Here is a 19,119-nt window from a genome sequence, read left to right on the forward strand (position 1 = left end):
AATGTGGCTGGACCAGCCTCTGGACGGTGATAGGAGGTCCCAAGGACACTGGGTTTACCTAAACCCAGGTCCCCTTGGTTTTCCCTGCTCCCTGCTGCTTCATAGGACTACAAATGACCTCACCAGGTCAGGGCTGACTGGAAGTTGGGCCAAACAGGCTCTTAACGCCACATGGTACCCCACTCCCCATCCACCAGCCCTTCTATCTGCTCTCAGAAGGAAGCATCAGAAATAACCGGGATTTGTAAGTCTCCAAAGACAACAGAAGAGAGTGATGTGAAAGTGACTGATAAGGGTGGGAGCCTGACCTTATGCTGTGAGGAGGGGAATAGCGTCCCAGGCAGAAGAATGGATATGCAAGAACCCACGTTAGAGAGGAAGAGAGAAGTTAGTGGCAGAGGAGAAGAGATGGGGACTGAGGATGGGAGGACTATGGACAGCGAAATGGCCTGACCTGGTTTTTGTTTCTGCAGCCCCCTCTCCACTCTTGCTCCCCGTTGCCCACCGCTGGAGCTTAAAGAAGTGAGCTCAGCACGCCTCGAGACACACAGGAGACCCGGGGTCGCTGTCCTTAATTTAGTAGGTCAGGATCCACTTCTCTGGGGTGGCATAGATGCAAGAGGCTTATCAGCACAGGACACAGGCTCTGCCTTTGGGCTGCGGGCGGACTCTCCTTCGTGAAGTAGGGTGGGCCGCAGTATTAGGGCTTGAGCCGGTAAAAGGAGTGGAGGGCCGGGCAGGGGCAGCTGGGGCTGGGGGCTCTAGGCGGGGTGCCGGGTCAGGGAGTCTGGAGCTTGGAGACGACCAAGTCCTCGGAAAGGGCGGTGGACTCTCGAGAGCCGCGCCCCTTGGGGCCGCCAGGGGGCGCCGCGCTTCCGCGCAGGAGCCGACACTGTCGGGGCGGGACTGCGGCGGGCGGGCGGGCGCGCGCGCGCACGCGCCGTGTGTCACGGGGCAGGGCGAGCGCGGCGAGGAGGTGCCGGCCTGGCGTCCTGGTTCCTCAGCCCCCCGCCGTCTCCCCTGCCCCGGCGCGACTCGGCCTCATGTACCGCGCGCTGTACGCGTTCCGCTCGGCGGAGCCCAACGCGCTGGCGTTCGCCGCGGGCGAGACCTTCCTGGTGCTGGAGCGCAGCAGCGCGCACTGGTGGTTGGCGGCGCGGGCGCGCAGCGGTGAGACCGGCTACGTGCCGCCCGCCTACCTGCGCCGCCTGCAGGTGAGTGTGCCCCTCCCCGGCCCGGCCTCCGCCGCCCCTAGACTGAGCTCCATCACCGGCCGGTCGGGACCTCCAGCAGATGAGGACTTTGAGAACCTGACCGAGAGACCCCGCGAGGACTGGGACCCTGAGAGCCCGCTCCCCCTACAGAGGACCAGGCCCTTGACAGGCAACTCTTGAGGACTCCAGACCTACCTAAAGCCTAACTCTGGGACAGAGACCCCAGACCCAACATCTGAATCCCCAGCCGAATACAATTCAAGAGTCAGCCCCGAGATTCCAGTACACCAGATTCTGAGCAGTTCCCCCGGTCACTGAGACCCCTGACTTAATTGGCCCCTCGCCTGAATCACCAGGATCCCAACACTCTTGCCTCCTCTTCCGCAGCTTCCACCCCTGAGCCCCCCGGCACCCCTGGGCACTTTCTGTTTCCCCAGCCATCTTCCACGTCTTCACCCTCCCATCCCACCCCCTGCACTTGGACCAGGGAGCCGTGGACACCCCCATCCCCTAAGTGACCCCCCAAGCCCTGAGACCTCAATATCTTTTATTGTCCTGTACTTAGTCAGCCCCTAAGCTCTTCCAAAAACACCCTTGTCAGTCTACTTTGAGCCTGGGTTCCCAGCTCCTGCTGACACTCCCTGGCACTACAAGCCTCAGGCCCTGACTTTTCAGACTTCCTTTCTTGGAAAGTGAGGGAGCCTGAGCCTTCCTTGTCCCCAGCCTGGGGTGGGGAGCTGCTCCCTTAGCAAGGAAGTGGGACTTCCCCACGGCTTCCCTGGTGTGGCCATAGCCCCCCTGTTTCCTTCCACTGGAGGTACAGCCCCAGTTCCTGTTTCCCCCAGAATAGTCCTGGTGTGGGGGTTGGGCTGCATTGTCTCCAGCTGGTCTATTCTGATCTCAGGGGGAAGGAGGGCCCAGAGCCTCCAGGCCTGCCCTGTGCCAGACACCCCCGCCCCATCCTAGTCTCTGGCTGTAGGAAACATCCCAAGCCGGCCCAGTTCAGGACAGAAATAACAGGATAAATTTGGAGATGTCATCTGTGGCCTTTATTCGAGGGGATGGGCCTGGGGCCCTGGACCCTTGGCCTCATGGCATCCAGGAGTGTCTGGGTGAGAGTGGAAGCCCCGGACACGAGGGCTGCTGGGTCTGGAAGTGAGCATGTCAGAGCCAGTCTCTCTGGGGCTGGGGGCTTGTTGGAGGCCTCCAAGGAGAGTCCCCCACTTCCCCCCAGGGCCTGCCTTGGCTATTGGGCTGGGTGTTTGGGGAGGGCAGAGAGGGTGCCGTCTTCTCTGTCTCTTGGTTTCTTGCTGCACATCTCCCTCCGTCTCCGTCTCCCTGGCTGTCTCTGTGTCATCCTGACTCTCCCCTTGTGTGTGTCCACATCCTCCAACTCGCTCCCCTTCTCTGTCTCCGAATCTTAATTTCTTTCTGTGTTCTCTCTCTCTGCTTCTCTCTTTTCCTCTCTCTCTCCCTCCCTCTCTCTCTCACCATCTTTCTTGCTTTCTGTGCATCCTCTGCCATTCTGTCTCTGTCCCCTTTTCTGTCTGTCTCCTGCACTCTGACACGCCCCCTGTTACCTTTGGGGCTCTGCTGATCTCTGAGTCCATCTGTCTGTCCCCATCCGAGAAGCCTCTCCAACCCACTCTGGTGTGATCTCACCTTAGTTCTGAGGCCCCTGTGCCTGATGGACCATGGGTGCCAAGGGCAAAGGAGGGGTGGGAGTGACTGGTCCCACAGTTGCCAGCCCCTTACTCCCCCCACCCCATGCCAGCCAGGCTGGGTCAAGGGGACCCCTGAGTTGCTGCGGATGGCGACACAAAATCTGGGGCAGGGGCCAGGTTCCACGCTTATGTCTATCTTCTGCCACAAACCCAGAACTGCTGTTTCCCAGCGCAGCTCTGGAGGATTCCCTTCTCACAGCTAGAGGGGATGAGGGCTGGCAACACGGGTGCAAAGAGGAGGTCCCTTTGGCCTGTCCTCAGCTACCAGGGCCTGCAGAAGGCTCTCTGAGGATGGGTCTGTCCTGGTTTTGTGACGGGTCAGCAAGATCCAGAGGGATTTGTTCAGAGCACCAGACCCTAGAGGCTCCCTGCTTGGCATCTCAGCCTGGGATCTGAGCCAAGCCTGGCGATAGATTAAGTGTGCACTCCTGGCCTCAAACTGGGGGTCCGTGGGCTGTGTTTTTGCTTCAGAGCCCAGACTTTCAGAGATGACTTAGCCAAGAGCCTCGCCATAGGTAAAATCCCGAGCGGGGACCCGATATATAAAGCAGCAGCCTGGGCCCCTCCCTGTGGCCCAGCTTCCTGAGTGACGCAGTTTGAGAACCCCGATTGATATTCTAGTTCATCTTGCTGTGTTGATCTCTAGTATTCCAGGCTTTAAGAGCAGTTGTGGCCCTCTGGCTGCGCCAGGCTCCCTCCAGGGCTGGCTCTGGCCTCTGTGCCCTCACCTGGCCCCCAGGGCTAAGACCCCACTCCTGCCCTCCTCACAGGGCCTGGAGCAGGATGTCCTCCAAGCCATTGACCGGGCCATTGAGGCTGTGCACAACGCGGCCATGCGGGATGGTGGCAAATACAGCCTGGAGCAGCGCGGGATCCTCCAGTGAGTGTGTGTTGGTGGGGGGGGCTCCCAGTGAGCCCCGGGGGATGGGGTCCTTCCGGGACTCTAAAGGGCAGGGTTGCTAGTGCAGAGACGGGTGGGGCATGAAGGTGATGGGGGCCCTGGGCTAGGGTGGGCAGTGTCCCTCAGGGAGCATGGGCAGACTTGGGGAGTTGTAGGGTGACTCCCCCAGTAACCTCCCTGCCCCTGCCTCAGGAAGCTGATCCACCACCGGAAAGAGACCCTGTCCCGCAGAGGCCCCTCTGCCCCCAGCCCTGCAGCTATGACCCCGTCCACCAGTGACCACCATCTGGATGCCGCCGCCACCAGGCAGCCCAATGGCATGTGTCGAGCTGGGTTCGAGCGGCAGCACAGCCTGCCCAGTTCTGAGTATCTCGGGGCGGACGGAGGCCTCTACCAGGTACATGGTGAGAGCAGCCTGGGCAAGGGAGATGGCGGGGGGCTTAAGGCTTTGTCTGGAGGCTCCACGCGTCCACCCCGGTCAGCAGTGCCGCCTGGAGCCTTGGTCCTGCCCCGCCGAGCTCAGGCCTCACCCCAAATGGCAGTCTGCCCTCAGATCCCACTTCTGTCCTCCAGATCCCGCCACAGCCTCGCCGAGCAGCGCCTACCACGCCACCCCCGCCTGTGAAGCGCCGAGACCGTGACGCCCTGATGGTCTTGGGGAGTGGTGAGAAGGCGGGGATGGGGGAGTTGGGGGATGGGACACCCTGTGCTTAGAACGGTTGCTCTGCCTATGTCAGAAAACTGGGGGCTCCAGGCTTGGGGGTGAAGACAGGGCAGGGGTTGGATGGCTGGGGGCTCTGGGCTTGGGGGGATAGGGGTCCCCGGGGGGCTGCCCCAGCACAGCATCCCCTCTCTGCCCACAGGTGGCCACAACACCACGCCCTCCGGGGGCAGTTCTGTGTCCAGCGGCGGCTCTGTCAGCAGCACCTCCCTTGACACCCTCTACACCGGCTCCAGCTCATCCGAGCTGGGCCCCAGCTGCTCACCCACGCCCCCACCTGTGCCCCGCCGAGGCGCGCTTACCGCTGTGTCCCAAGCTCAGCCCCCTCCCTGCAAGGTGCCAAACCCCGAGCCCCCTACAGAGGAGGAGGCAGCGGCGGCAGTGGTGGAGACAGCCCCAGCTCCGGCCCTTGATGAGCTGGAGGCCCTGGGGGCACTGAACCTGGGGGCCACAGAGGAGAAGGCAGTGGCTGAGCCCGCCGTGCCCAGGACCATCGGGGCAGAGCTGATGGAGCTCGTGCGGAGGAACACTGGCCTGAGCCACGAGCTCTGCCGCGTGGCCATTGGCGTCGTGGTAGGCCACATCCAGGCCTCCGTGCCGGCCAGCTCACCTGTCATGGAGCAGGTCCTCCTCTCGCTGGTGGAGGGCAAGGTGAGGGTGGGCCAGGGCCAGGGGCCGCCCCGCCACCTCTGCCCCTTCCCCGCCCGCACATGTATCCAGCCTTTACCTGACAGGTATTTGTTGAGCTCGAGCTCTCGGCTTCCTTGTGCTGGGTGTTGGGGACTTTTGGGGACAATCCGTGAAGAAGAAAGGGAGGAAGAATACTGCAGACAGAGGCTCAGCTTGGATGAGGGCCATAAGGCAGCACCTCATGCTCAGCTCACAGGAGGGATTGGAACGAGGCCAGCATGGCTGGAACACCACAAGGGAGGGAGGGAGGGAGCAAGAGGTGTGGTTGGAAGTGAGACCTAGGGCAGGGGACAGAGGAGACAGCTGTGGGTGGCCAGGGGTTCTCTCGGGCTGCAGGGAAGGAATGGACAGAGGGAGTGAAAGAGGGCAGTGCCACGCTGGCCTTGGCAGTGGAGAGCACTGGGTGCTTCGAGAGCTATGATGGAGGCCTGAATGCTGACTCAGATGGTGGGGGGGTGTGGGCATCGTGGGATGGGTGGCATCCCTTGCCAAGGGTGGGGGGCACTGATCAGGGAGCAGGACTGGGGGCCAGATGGGCCGGAAGTGCCTCCTTCCTTGGGAGCTGCAGCTCTGGTTCGGGGTGTGGGGAGCAGTGAGGCCATGGGCTTGCCTGTGCAGGAGCAGTGGCCAGCAGGCTCAAGAAGAACATGGAAGGCAGGTTGACAGGCCTGTCCCACTTTGTGTAGAATCAGAGAGTACAATCTCAAGTCACATGCAGGCTGTGAGAAGTCCATGGCCTTCCTCACAGAGGATGTTTATGCAGGGACAGGAGGCAGGTTGTTGGAAAATTCCCCGCAGACATGTCTCGTGCAGAATCCTGTCTCAGGAGGTTATTAAGACTTGGGGGCGCAGGAATTCCTTGCAGTCAGTCCAGTGGTTGCGACTCCATGCTCTCACTGCCAAGGGTTCAATCGATGGTCAGGAAAATAAAATCCCATAAGCTGCTGGTTTATTGGGGGAGGTGGCGGGGGATGGGGGGGAAGACTTGGAGGCAGTAGAATTCCTTGGAGAGGGTGTGCAGAACAGGGCTAGTGCCCCTGGGGGCCTCGATGTTGAGGGATGGGCTATGGGAAGTTGATGGGGAACAGCAGGGAGGAGGGAAGAAAACCAGGGGCTGGTCCGCTCACCAGTCCTGGGAGGACGCTGGCTCCAGGCAGCCGTTGTAGGTGAGGCCCAGGGCCCCTGGTCTGGCACAGGCCAGGAGCGCACACCTGGACCTCGGGGTCTGGGTTGAGACCCAGGCCTCGAGGGCCTCCTGGACATGGTGCGGGGCAGGTGTGCTGAGCACCCCCTCGCCGTCTGCCCACAGGACCTGAGCACCGCCCTGCCCTCAGGGCAGGTCTGCCATGACCAGCAGCGGCTGGAGGTGATCTTTGCAGACCTTGCCCGGCGGAAGGACGATGCCCAGCAGCGCAGCTGGGCCCTGTATGAGGATGAGGGCGTCATCCGCTGCTACTTGGAGGAGCTGCTGCACATTCTGGTGCGGGCTGGGGGCCCCCAGGTGTCCCCACCCCTCCCCCGTGCTCGGGAGTCTCCTCTACTGGTCCTCGGCACGCTCACGGGCGGCCACGCACACTGAGCGACTCCTTCACATCTCCTCCCCCCTGCAGACGGATGCAGACCCTGAAGTTTGCAAGAAAATGTGCAAGCGGAACGAGTTCGAGTCTGTCCTGGCCTTGGTGGCCTACTACCAAATGGTGTGTGTGTGAGAGCGAGGGGGGGTGGGGGGACACGGAGGGACCCAGGCAGAGGTGGGGCATCCGGGCACTGAGCGCACACGGGGTCCCCTGCCAGGAGCACCGGGTGTCACTGCGGCTGCTGCTCCTCAAGTGCTTCGGTGCCATGTGCAGCCTGGACGCGGCCATCATCTCCACGCTCGTGTCGTCCGTGCTGCCCGTGGAGCTGGCACGGGACATGCAGACAGACACGCAGGGTGAGCGAGTGAGGGCCAGCTCCCTGCCCCCTGGGGGTTCCCGCCACCTTCAGGGGCTCTGACCACCTGCTCTGCACCCCTGCAGACCACCAGAAGCTCTGTTATTCAGCCCTCATCCTGGCCATGGTCTTCTCCATGGGCGAGGCAGTGCCCTACGCACACTATGGTAAGAAGGCAGGTCACGGCCCAGCTGACTGCAGGGAGCCCACAGCCTGAGGGCTGGGGACCCCCCCGACCGGGGTCGCATGGAGCATCCCCAGGGCTCACGGGAACCCAGGGAGGCTGGGCGGGGTGGGCGGTGGGGCTGGTCTGCAGACCTCAGTGTGCCCCTCTCCTAGAGCACCTGGGCACACCCTTCGCCCAGTTCCTGCTGAGCATCGTTGAGGATGGGCTGCCCTTGGACACCACGGAGCAGCTGCCGGATCTCTGCGTGAATCTACTTCTGGCTCTCAACCTGCACCTGCCAGGTGAGGGCGGGGCCTGGGGTAGCTGCCTCGCGCTGCAAGGGTGGAGGAGGACCCACCAGGCTCAGCACCGGTGCCCTCGTGCACACCCATGTCCTTCCTCAGCCCCGGACCAGAACGTCATAATGGCCGCCCTGAGCAAACACGCCAATGTCAAGATCTTCTCCGAGAAGCTGCTGTTGCTCCTGAACAGAGGGGGTGAGTGCCCAGGAATCTGCACAGGGCCACTTAGGTCCTGTGACTCCCCACCACGCCCCTGCCGTGATGCCTGTTGGCGCTCCCCAGAGGACTGCCCTGAGCCCTCTTCCCCACCTTCTAGATGACCCCGTGCGCATTTTCAAGCACGAGCCACAGCCGCCGCACTCCATCCTCAAGTTCCTGCAGGACGTGTTCGCCAGCCCCACCACGGCTGCGATCTTCTACCACACGGACATGATGGCGCTCATCGACATCACCGTGCGACACATCGCGGACCTGTCGCCCGGAGACAAGGTGCCTGGACGTGGCTGCAGCGGGGTGGGAGCTGTCACAGCCTGGGGGGGGGACCTGAGACGAGGGTGAGGGGCATGCTGGAGCCGGTAAGTAGGGGAGGCCGCTCAGCCAAGACAGGTGTGCCAAGACCCAGGGGAGCCCGCCGTGTGGTGATCAGGGGATGCGCTGTCTGGAGACAGGAGGAGTGGTGGGAGGTGAGAAGAGCAAGTGGAGTTTACTCGAAGCCTTGGGGGCTGCGGCAGGAGGTGGTTACCTTGTAGGGGAAGTGATCTGATTACCATCCTGAATGAAACGGAGGCTGTGAGATCACAGCAGAAGCGGGAGGCTGGTGCGGAAGCGGCCGCCGCCCTCCAGGTGGTACATGTGGAGTGGGAGAGGAGGTCAGGCCTGGATGTGTTGGAGGTGGGTTGGCAGGACTCGCTGCTCAATTGGTCTGGACCAGCCTGGTGGAGGAAGTGCTGATCCCTCTGGTGGGGAAGACCTTTTGAATAGAGTTGTGTTTTGATGCGTCGAGATTGAGAAGGTATCTGCTGGACATCCAGGTACAGAGGACGTCAGCGAGGCGCTGGGGTGTGAGTGGGGACGGGGAAGAGACACTGGGAGTGCGCTGTGCATACGTGTGCTGGGAAGCCCGTGACAGTGCGGTCACCTTGGGTGTAGGATGCATGGGTCAGAGGGAAGCTTAGGCTTCAGTCGGGGCACACAGGAGATACTCAGGAGGGAAAACCAGGAGAGCAGGAACCCAGAGACTTGTGTGTGAAAGAGGAGGGGATGAGCCGTTGCCACAGTTAGGAGCCTGAGTGAGACGAGGCCTGAGAGGGAGACACAGAATTTGCCACACGGAGGTCAGGCGTGACTGACCAGCAGTGTCCATGGAGTGGAGGGAAGAGAGTCCAAGTAGGAAGTTGAAGAGAAGATTTGACGTTGGAGGGGAGTGGAAAGAGAGGGAAGGTGGGAGCACTGAATGGAAACAACCCTCATGTGTTTTTATGTAAACTTGAACTTGTTACTCAGTCCTGTCCAACTTTTTGCGACCCCATGGACTGTAGCACATCAGGCATCCCTGTCCTTCACTATCTTCCAGAGCTTGCTCAGACTCATGTCCATTGAGTCGGTGATGCCATCCAGCCATCTCATCCTCTGTCATCCCCTTCTCCTCCTGCCTTCAGTCTTTCCCAGTATCAGGGTCTTTTCCAGTGAGTCAGCTCTTTGCATCAGGTGGCCAAAGTATTGGAACTTCTGCTTCAGCAGTAGTCCTTCCAATGAATATTCAGGACTGATTTCCTTTAGGATTGAGTGGTTTGATCTCGTTGCTGTCCAAGGGACTCTCAAGAGTCTTCTCCAACACCACAGTGCAAAAGCATCAATGCTTCAGCATTCAGCCTCCTTTATGGTTTTTCTTTATGGGAAAACCAGAGCTTTGACTCTTTGGACCTTTGTTGGTAAAGTGATGTCTCTGCTTTTTAACACACTGTCTAGGTTTGTCACAGCTTTGCTTCCAAAAAGTAAGAGTCTTTTAATTTCATGACTTGCTCAGTGATTTTGGAACTCAAGAAAATAAAACTATCACTATTTCCACTTTCTCCCCTTCTATTTGCCATGAAGTGATGGGACCAAATGCCATGATCCTAGTTTTTTGACTGTTGAGTTTTAACTCAGCTTTTTTACTCTCCTCTTTCACCCTCATCAAGAGTCTCTTTAGTTCCTCTTCACTTTCTGCCATTAGAGTGATATCATCTGCATATCTGAGGTTGTTGATATTTCTCCTGGCAGTCTTGATTCCAGCTTGTGATTCATCCAGCCTGGCATTTTGCATGATGTACCCTGCATAGAAGTTAAATAAACAGGGTGACAATACACAGCCTTGTATTCCTTTCCCAATTTGAAACTAGTCTGTTGTTCCATGTCTGGTTCTAGCTATTGCTTCTTGACTCACGTACAGGTTTCTCAAGAGACAGGTCAGGTGGTCTGGTATTCCCATCTCTTTAAGAATTTTCCAGTTTGTGTGATCCACACAGTCTAAGACTTTAACATAGTCAATGAGGCAGAAGTAGATGTTTTTCTGGAATTCCCTTGCTTTCTCTATGATCCCTCGAATGCTGGCAACTTGATCTCTCATTCCTCTCTTTTCTAAACCCAGTTTGTACATCTGGAAGTTCTCAGTTCATGTACTGCTGAAGACTAGCTTGAAGCATTTTGAGCATTTCCTTGCTAGCATGTGAAATGAGTGCAATTGTGCGGTAGTTTGAGCATTCTTTGGGATTGGAATGAAAACTGACCTTTTCCAGTCCTGTAGCCACTGCTTAGTTTTCCAAATTTGCTGGCATATTGAGTGCGGCACCTTGCATCACCTTTTAGGATTTTAAATAGCTCAGTTGGAATTCCATCACCTCCACCAGCTTTGTTCATAGTAATGCTTCCTAAGTCTCTCTTGACTTCACACTCTAGGATGTCTGACTCTAGGTGAGGGACCACGCCATCATGGCTATCCAGGTCATTAAGTTCTTTTTTTGTATAGTTCTGTGTATTCTTGCCACCTCTTCTTAATCTCTTTTGCTTCTGTTCTGTTTATGTAAAGGGGAGTAGAAAAGGTGGGGGATCACTGGAGGGAGACATGGGATCAAGGGAAAGTCTTTTTTTTTTGTAAGTTTATTTATGTATTTTATTTTGGGCTATGCGAGGCTTTGGTTGCCGCACAGGCTTCCCTAGTTGCGGTGTGCAGGCTTCTCGTTGCAGTGGCTTCTCTTGTTGCAGAGCATGCACTCTAGGCATGGGGGCTCAGAAGTTGCAGTTCCCGGGCTCTAGAGCACAACAGGCTCAGTAGTTGTGGTGCACGGGCTTAGTTGCTCTGAGGCACATGGGATCTTCCTGGACCAGGGATCAGACCTGTGTCTTCAGCATTGGCAGGCAGATTCCCAACCACTAGAACACCAACTCCAAGAGAAGGTCTTTTAAAGGTGGGAGATGCTGGTGGATGTCTAAGCCAGAGGGACTGATCCAGCAAGCCAAGTATGGCGAAGAGGCTGAGGTGCTGGGAGGGTCAGCCACTGTGGGAGTCAAAAGTAGGTCAGGCGGCTGGTGAGAGTTCAGGCCTGCATAGAGGGATGGCGCCTGGCAGGACCTGGGCAGTCCATTCAGTAGCAGGACAGTAGTTGAGGTGAGGATGCCAAGGGAAGACCAGGAGTTCCTGAAGTTGTGCTTGTTTTCTCCATGAAGCACAAGGCCAGCTGGTCAGGGACTTTAGATTTGGCAGATGCAGAGAAGGTGGGCAGTGGCCCTTTAAGGAGCGATGGGCCCGGTGGAGAAAAGTGGCAGCGGTCCTGGGCAGTGTGGTTTGTGGTGGGGAATGGTGTCCAGGCTTGTGCACGGCTCCGTAATGGTCTGCTGCTTAGCTGTTTATACTAAAATTTGATGGGCAGGTGCTTTTTGGCCTGACCAAGGTTGGGAGTTAGCAGGGTGATACTGCCTAAGAAAGGTTTGGGTACTGACTCCTCTAAGGAGACGTGAGAGATGGTAAGGGAGCAGATGGAGAAGAAGTACTGGGGCCAAGTCAGCGGATCAGGGTCTAGTGAAGGTAAGGAGCCCCTGGGGTGTCACATTGGAGGGACTGTTAGAGCCGTTAAAGCCAGAGGTGCTGGGAAGGTGGGTTGGGAAGGAGGGTTGGATATGGATTCAGAGCAGGTAGAAGGTAAGACGCCTGGTCTCAGGGATGGGTTGGGTTTGGGATGTGGGGAGAAAGGACTCAGAGAGGACACCTGTAGTTTTGACTTGAGCATTTGAACAGATAGCAGTGCTCTTTATTAAGATAACACAGGAAAAGCCTTCAGCTTTGGGCAGATAGGGATGATTGTGAGTTTGATGGTAGACACAGGAGTTTGAGTTCTGAGATAAGCAGGGCATGACCAGTGGGCAGCTGAAAATTCTCATCTGCAGCTCCCTGGAGAATCTAGGAAAGAAGTCTGAGTGTGGGTCACTGTTTGAAGCTGTGGGTGTGAATGAGATCTCCCAGGGTGAGAGGAGAGAAGCAGAAGGGCCTCCAACAGACAGATAGCAGCCCCACAAGGGCCCAGCATCAGACACGGGTAGGGGCTCACCACTTCCTCCTGCCACCTCTCTGAGCCAGGACTTCCTGGGCCAGCCACGTTCTGGGACTGCGTGTGGACTGCGAGGACTTACTTATTTACTCACGCAGTGACTGTCGAAGGCCAGCTCGGTGCCAGGTTACATGCTGGGTGCTGGGATGCAACCCTGATCTTCAGTGGTGTCAGGCGGTCACATCCATGTGGCCGCCAGAAGGCGGTAGTGGCCTGTCTGTCCCTGTCTGGTGGCAATGGCACACAGCACCTCCCTGGGTCCCTGAGCTTGCCTGCTCTCCCCACAGCTGCGCATGGAGTACCTCTCCCTGATGCATGCCGTGGTCCGCTCCACGCCCTACCTGCAGCACCGCCACCGGCTCCCCGACCTGCAGGCCACACTGCGACGCATCCTGGCTGAGGAGGAAGCCTCGCCCCAGTGCCAGATGGACCGCATGATCGTCCAGGAGATGTGCAAGGAGTTTCCGGTGCTGGGCGAGGCCCCCAGCTAGCACCTTCCTCTCCTCCCTTCCCTGCAGCCCTGGGCAGGGTGCAGGGGACTCAGAGGCTTGGCCCTAAGAATGTTTTGCACAGATAGTATGAGGGGAGGTGATGGTAGAAGGGACCTGAGCAGGGACCCCCACCTGACATAGAGCTAACGCCAGGGGCCAAGCACAGAATTGGGGACCACACGCCAGGAGCTCTGCTGGGGCACGGGGAGCGTGTGAACTGAAGCCCCTCCATCTCCTGGTAGGCTGCCTCTTCAGCATGCCCCCACCCCCGCCCTTATACACACACACAGTCCTGCTGCTGCTCCAGGCTGGGCCCGAGCCCTCAGCCCCCGCGCCCGCCTGGTCTGTGTCCTGGGCTTCGGCACGCCGTGTCCCTGGGGTGAGAGGGGGCATCCTCCGCCAGCTCTGTTCTTTGCCTTAGCTTCGCAGTGAGTGCCGCTCGTGTGCTCTGCCCACCCCCAAGCCCCGCCCCGTGGGGGCAGTCGCTGCCCCTCACTACGACCCCCAGAGGTCTTGGCCAAGCTGCTGCTTTGAGAGCAGAATCTTAGAGACAGGCCATCCCTCCTGGAGCCTCACAGAACAGGGTGGGGCGGGGGTGATGGCACTGATAAAGCCAATGACAGAATCTATTTTCTCTGGAAAAACGTAGACTGAGAAGCCATGTGTATTTTCCTGTGTGCTGCAGCTCACCTTTGGAAATAAATCACAAGGCATCTGGAAACAGGCCTCCCTGTATGATCCTGAGGGGTGCTGGGAGAGGGTGGGCAGGGGTGCGGGAACCTCAGGACCTCATCAGTAGCTTGCCCTGCCCTCTCCAGCCTCCAGGTGGTCTGTCAGGACCTGAGGACCACCTGTCAGGTGGTCCCTGACAGGCCCCTCCATCGAGGTCCCTTGAGTTCCCACATCTTGCCTGGGTTCCCACTTCTCCTGGGCCACAGCCACAGCCACCGGGAGCCCAGCGGTCCATCTGCAGGTGACTGCCCCTGCAGACTTCACTTACATCTCTCTCTGCCTTGAATGCTGTGTCTCTCTCCCCCATTAAAACCCCTATAATCCTTTACAGCTATTCTCAAATGAAGCATCTCCCCCCACCCCCACCCCCCCGCCCCAACCTTCCTGAACTCCTCGGCCTGCCCAGCTGTTTCCATTCCTCATTTGTCTTCCACTGGATCCAGCAAGATCCCCTCACCTTGCAGCCTTAGCAGGGATTTGGTAATTACCGTAGAACCAAAAGAGTATCTCAACGAATACGGGGTTATAGATGCACACTGCTGTCAGGGGAATCAGAGGCCAGCGTTGGGCAAAAACTTCCCTTGTGGGCTGCTGAGTTATCAAGGGCTTGTTGCTGTAAGTCGGGGAGAAAAGTCAGAACCCATAGGCGGACACCAGACTGCAGTGGTTTCCAACAGTCCCTTTCATTCTGTTACTCAAGATGATTCTCAGAGGATTCCACACTTCAAAAATCAGATACTGTGACTTCTGGCCATGAGTTTTCCTTTCTTAATGGGATGCTGACAGCAGGGGGTTGTTACTCTCCCAGCAGAGCGAAATGCAGCAAAGAAAACCCCCTGGGGTGGGGGTCCCAGGAAAACAGATCTGTGGGTGCAAAGCACAGGAAGACAATGAGACATCCTTCCTGAACTGTTGACTCTTCTAGAAGGTTAGGTGTACAGGTTCACCTGGACCGGAGGAGGAACTGACACAGTGGCCTGCAGGAAAGCTCCATGTGGTACAGCACAGTCACTTCATCCTGGAGGCCTCTGCCTCCCTTTCACAGCCAGAATCAACACCGCTGACTTCCAGGTACAAGTCCTTTCTCATCGGAGAGCTGAAGGCAGAGCCCTGTGGTTCTCCTCCTGAGAGCGTGTAAATCAGGGATGAGCCCAGGCCCTCAGGAAGCTGGGACAGGGACATTCGGTGGCCTCCGTGCCTTGCTCTGTTCACTGCCAGGCTGCACACGCTGACCTCGTGGGAAGAGCAGGGCTAGGCTGTGCCATCTGTCCCCGTGCTGGCCCCCGTGAGGAACAAAGCTCAGCCCTGTGGTGGGAGGGTCGGAGCCCCTGCCTGCTTCTGCGTGAGTGACTGTCCAAGGGGTCCTTGCACGTATTCATCAGGGCTACTTGAGCCCCAGCGGACAAATTTAAAGAAATGCCAGTTCCAGGCAGCAAACAGGGGCCAGGACTCTAGGACCCCTCAGCAAACACCTTGATGGTGGTCTCACCGCACAAAATTAAAAGCACCAGGGAAAACAGTTAGCCAGAGAATTCCTCAGGGAAGGAACTATCTGGGAGAACAGCTCTGCCTGCTTGATGGTAGACATGGATATGGTTAGGGGAAAGGGCAGAGACAGAGAACCAAGCCACTCAAGGAAAGAGGGGTGTTTGGGTGGGGCTGAGGAAAACTCACAATTTTGAGGGGCCCTGCGGGCTGGGGGTTTGGGCCAATCTCTAGGCTAGAAGTGGGTCCCTACAGGTGTGGCACACGTCCGTGCAACACAACTGAGGACGGCAGGCTACACGTGCATAAGGCAACTCCAGGGCAAGGGGGTCAGGCGAAGACCACCTGCCTGCTCAGCCCCCAAAAGATACAGACTCAGGCTCCAAGTCCGAGAGTACAACCTTTTCTTTTTTTCCTGTTTAATGGAAGAAGAACATACTGTGAAACTGCAGAGCGCGAATATGAATGACAAGATGCTTATCTCGTCACCAGCCAGTGTCACCAGCTCCCCAAGCCCACCGTGCAGCCCCCTGAATCACCACCTCCTCCCTTCTCCCCAGACCTCCTCCCTAGAGGTAATTCCTCAGGAGTTTTGCCCGTTTTCCAGCTTCACTAAATGGAGTCACGTTAGTACTGGCTTCTTCCCTCACCGTCAGATCTCACAGTTCACCCACCATAGTACGCGGTTGCGGTTGGCTCATTCCCACTGTCGTGTATGGTGCACCCTCGTTTATTTATCCACGTTGACAATCTTTCCGTTGTTTCCAGTTTTTGTCTATTACAAATCATGCTGTCAGGAGCACTGTTGTACTCGTCTTTTGGTTGCTCATATGCATTATATTGGGGGAGTGTATATTCTCAAAAGTGGAGTTGCAGTGAAAATGCCAAATAGCTTTCCTGAGTAGTTGTACCAATGTATGCGCCTCCACTGGTGTCTGAGTGCCAGCTCCTCTGTCTCTTTCCCTAAACATGGTATTGTCAGTCATTTTTATTTTAGTCATTCCGGTGGAGTACAGTAATACCTACTTTCACATTTAAATTTCCCTGATGACTAAAGAGGTTGAGCATTTTTTCATCAGTTTACTGGCTATTTAAATCTTCTCTCGTGAAGCACCTCTTCACGTCTCTTGCCCATTCATTGACTGGGATGTGGATCTTTTATTGGTTTATAGTATGTATTCAGGATATGAGTCCTTGGATTGTATATCTTAACCTATCTTCTCCCTATCTTATCTTAATGTCTTAACCTTATCTTAACCTATCTTATCTTAATGTCTTTGGATGAAAGAAGTTCTTAATTGTAATGTAATCCAGTTTTTCAGTATTTTCCTTTATGGTTAGTCCATTTTGTGTCCTCTTAAAAAATGTTTGCTTAAAAGTCATGAACTTTTATGTTCTCTTCTAAAAGATGTATTGTCTTTCCTTTCACATTCAGATGTCAGATCTATCTAGAATTGATTATGTGGGTAGTATGAAATAGGGGGTCTCATTTTTGTCTACATGGATGTCCAGTTGATGTGGCATCATTTACTGGAAAGCCCATCCTTTGCTTGTGTTGGCTCTTAAGAGCCATGCTTGTAAACATTCAAGCCTTCATGCACCTGTAGGCCCCTCTCTGGACTTTGTTCTGTTTGTCTGTCTATTCCTGTACCAGCACCATACAGTCTTGGTTTGGTCGCTGTAGCTTTCCTGATCTCTAGTAGAGGAAGTTGTTCTTCTTCTTGGGTTTCCTTTGGACTGTCTTGGGTGTTCTTGGCCCTCATACATTTTAGAATCCAGTTTGTCGGTTGACACACGCACGTACACTACACAGTCTTTACTGAGTTGCATTGAATCCATATATCATTTGGGAAGAATTAGCATCTGCACAATACAGGTATACCACATTTTATTGCACTTCACTGATACTGCATCTTTTACAACAAATTGAAAGGTTTTGAAGGTTTGTGGCATACCTTCAATAGATAATAGATGATAGAAAGTCTATCGTCACCAGTCTTCCAACAGCATTTTCTTACTTCATGTCTCTGTGTCACATTTTGGTAATTCTCATAATATTTCAAACTTTATCATCATTATTATATCTGTTATGCTGATCTGTGGTCAATGATCTCTAATGTTATTTATTTTTGGCTGTACCAGGAAGCCTGCTGTCTATGGGGTCGCACAGAGTCAGACACGACTGAAGTGACTTAGCAGCAGCAGCAGTACCAGGAAGCATGTGGGATCTTAGATCCCCAACCAGGGATCAAACTTGGCCCTCCGCAGTGGAAGTGCAGGGTCCTAACCACTGGACTGCCAGGGAATTCCTTGATGTTACTTTTAAAAAGATGATGCTTAGGCCCACCCAAGGATGAAAAAAAAAAAAAATTGATTATGATTCACTGACGGCTCAGATGATGGTTAGAATTTTTTAGCAAAAAGGTGTTTTGTTGGTTTTTTTTTCTTTTTCAGCCATTTGTCATGAAGGATCTTAGTTCCCTGAGCAGGAATCAAACCTGTGCCTCCTGCAGTGAAAGGCAGAGTCTTAACCACGGACCAACAGGGAAGTCCTAGCAATAATGTATTTTTAATTAAGGTATGTACATTTTTTTTTAGACATAGTACTGTTGCACACTTAACAGACTGTAGTCTAAACACAAATTTTATATTCCCTGGGAAACCAAAACATTTGTATAATTCACTTTACTGTGATATTTGCTTTATTGCGGTGGTCTGTAACCAAACCCACAGTATCTCTGAGGTATGCCTGTATTAAATCTTCCAATCTTTGAACATAGATTTGCATTCCATTTGTGTCTTTATGTTTCTATTTTTTCTTTCAGTGTTTATTGAGATATAATTGACTATGTAGTTTAAGGTATACAACATAATGATTTGACTTACATCATGAAATGATTATGATAGTGTTCAGCGTCAATGTTTTATTGTATGTGTGAAGAGTCATTGCACATTCTGCATTATATTTATTCCTGGAATTTTATGTTGCACGATGCTACTGTAAATTGCATCATGAAGAAAAGTTTTCACTTGTTGATATATAGAAATTACAACTGATTTTTATATATTGACTTTGCATCCAGTGACTTTGCTAAACTCTAATAACTTATCTGTAAGTTCTTTTCACTTTTTTGCATACACATTCCTGTTGCCTGTGAATACTTTTTTTTTTTCCTTTCTAATCCTTATACCTTTTTACTATTTTTTTTTTCTTTTTTTACCTTACTGCACTGTTGAAGCCCTCCAATATAATATTAAGGCTTAAGGTCAAGAATTCAAAGTGTTGTTTTTCTCTAGTAATGCTCTGCTGCTCCAGAGGTAAGGAATTCACAAATAGTCTGTTTTAACTAGGGTTAAATTTTAGCCCAGTGAGTTTGTCTAAGAAGAGCCAGGGTAGGAGAATTGTTATCAGACTGGCTAATGGTTAAGGTAAGGACTTCCCAGGTGGCTTCATGAGAAAAGAATCCCCCTGCAATGCAGGTGACAAGGGCAAATACAGGGTAGAGAGGAAAAGGCATGAGGAGAGGATCTGAAATGTCCTAGAGGGCAGTGGAAAGAGGAGCTCTACTTGCTTTGCCTTTACAGGGAGCATGAGAAGCTGTCACCGGGGGTGGGGCATAGAGGTGAGGGCAGAGGGAGAGGGACAGGCTTCCACGGAAAAGCAGCCGAAAAGAGAGGACAGCAGTGGAGGCAGAACTTCAGGGAGGACACGGAGCGTCCTCTGCAGGCACCAAGGGTGTTAAGGCAAGGTCCCAGTCTTCTAGCCCTAGGACAGGGAGCAGGGCATAACATGGCCACGATCCCTTTAAACCTCAGAACATTTGCCCACACAGCCTCCAAGACCTAGGTGGCTCTTCCATCTTTTGGTTATTCAAAGATCTACTGAGGCAGATGGTTACACTGGCTCAGGCACCTCCTCTGGGATCCAGCATCCTTCTCCCTAGCGTCCCACCTATCTACCACCTTCGTTAGTGTAAAGCTTTCCGCCTTCCTCTCGTTAGATCGTGAACCCTGAGGGCGAAGGTGCGATGGAAACCATGTCTTTGGCTTCCCTCCTCCAGCCCCTGCACCGAGCTCCCATCCAACCAAGGTCTGCCTTCAGCACCTCTCCAACGCCCATAGTAACCCAGACCGTACTTTACTTTGCTCTGACCTTAGGAAGTCCTCAGATTCTGAGA

General features: G+C 54.8%; 1 protein-coding gene across 3 annotated transcripts; it reads left to right on the forward strand.

Moving 5' to 3' along the window:
• The first annotated feature begins 952 nt into the window (after positions 1-952).
• On the forward strand, positions 953-18,550 carry NCKIPSD (NCK interacting protein with SH3 domain). 3 transcript variants are annotated; one of them, XM_055558008.1, is made up of 13 exons: positions 953-1,214; positions 3,709-3,818; positions 4,032-4,236; positions 4,413-4,503; positions 4,703-5,211; positions 6,560-6,730; positions 6,861-6,947; positions 7,045-7,183; positions 7,269-7,349; positions 7,522-7,650; positions 7,753-7,845; positions 7,967-8,139; positions 17,396-18,550. In XM_055558008.1, exons 1-13 carry the CDS (start codon positions 1,044-1,046, stop codon positions 17,495-17,497), a joined length of 2,061 nt encoding a protein of 686 aa, XP_055413983.1. In that variant the 5' UTR covers positions 953-1,043; the 3' UTR covers positions 17,498-18,550. The 3 variants fall into 3 exon arrangements, with proteins under 3 accessions (XP_055413983.1, XP_055413982.1, XP_055413984.1); XM_055558007.1 differs by lacking the exon at positions 17,396-18,550 and adding an exon at positions 12,521-13,445; XM_055558009.1 differs by lacking the exons at positions 6,560-6,730; positions 17,396-18,550 and adding an exon at positions 12,521-13,445.
• The last annotated feature ends 569 nt before the right edge of the window (positions 18,551-19,119 follow it).

Source organism: Bubalus kerabau, chromosome 20 (genome assembly GCF_029407905.1).
Source record: "Bubalus kerabau isolate K-KA32 ecotype Philippines breed swamp buffalo chromosome 20, PCC_UOA_SB_1v2, whole genome shotgun sequence".
Taxonomy (NCBI): Eukaryota; Metazoa; Chordata; class Mammalia; order Artiodactyla; family Bovidae; genus Bubalus; species Bubalus kerabau.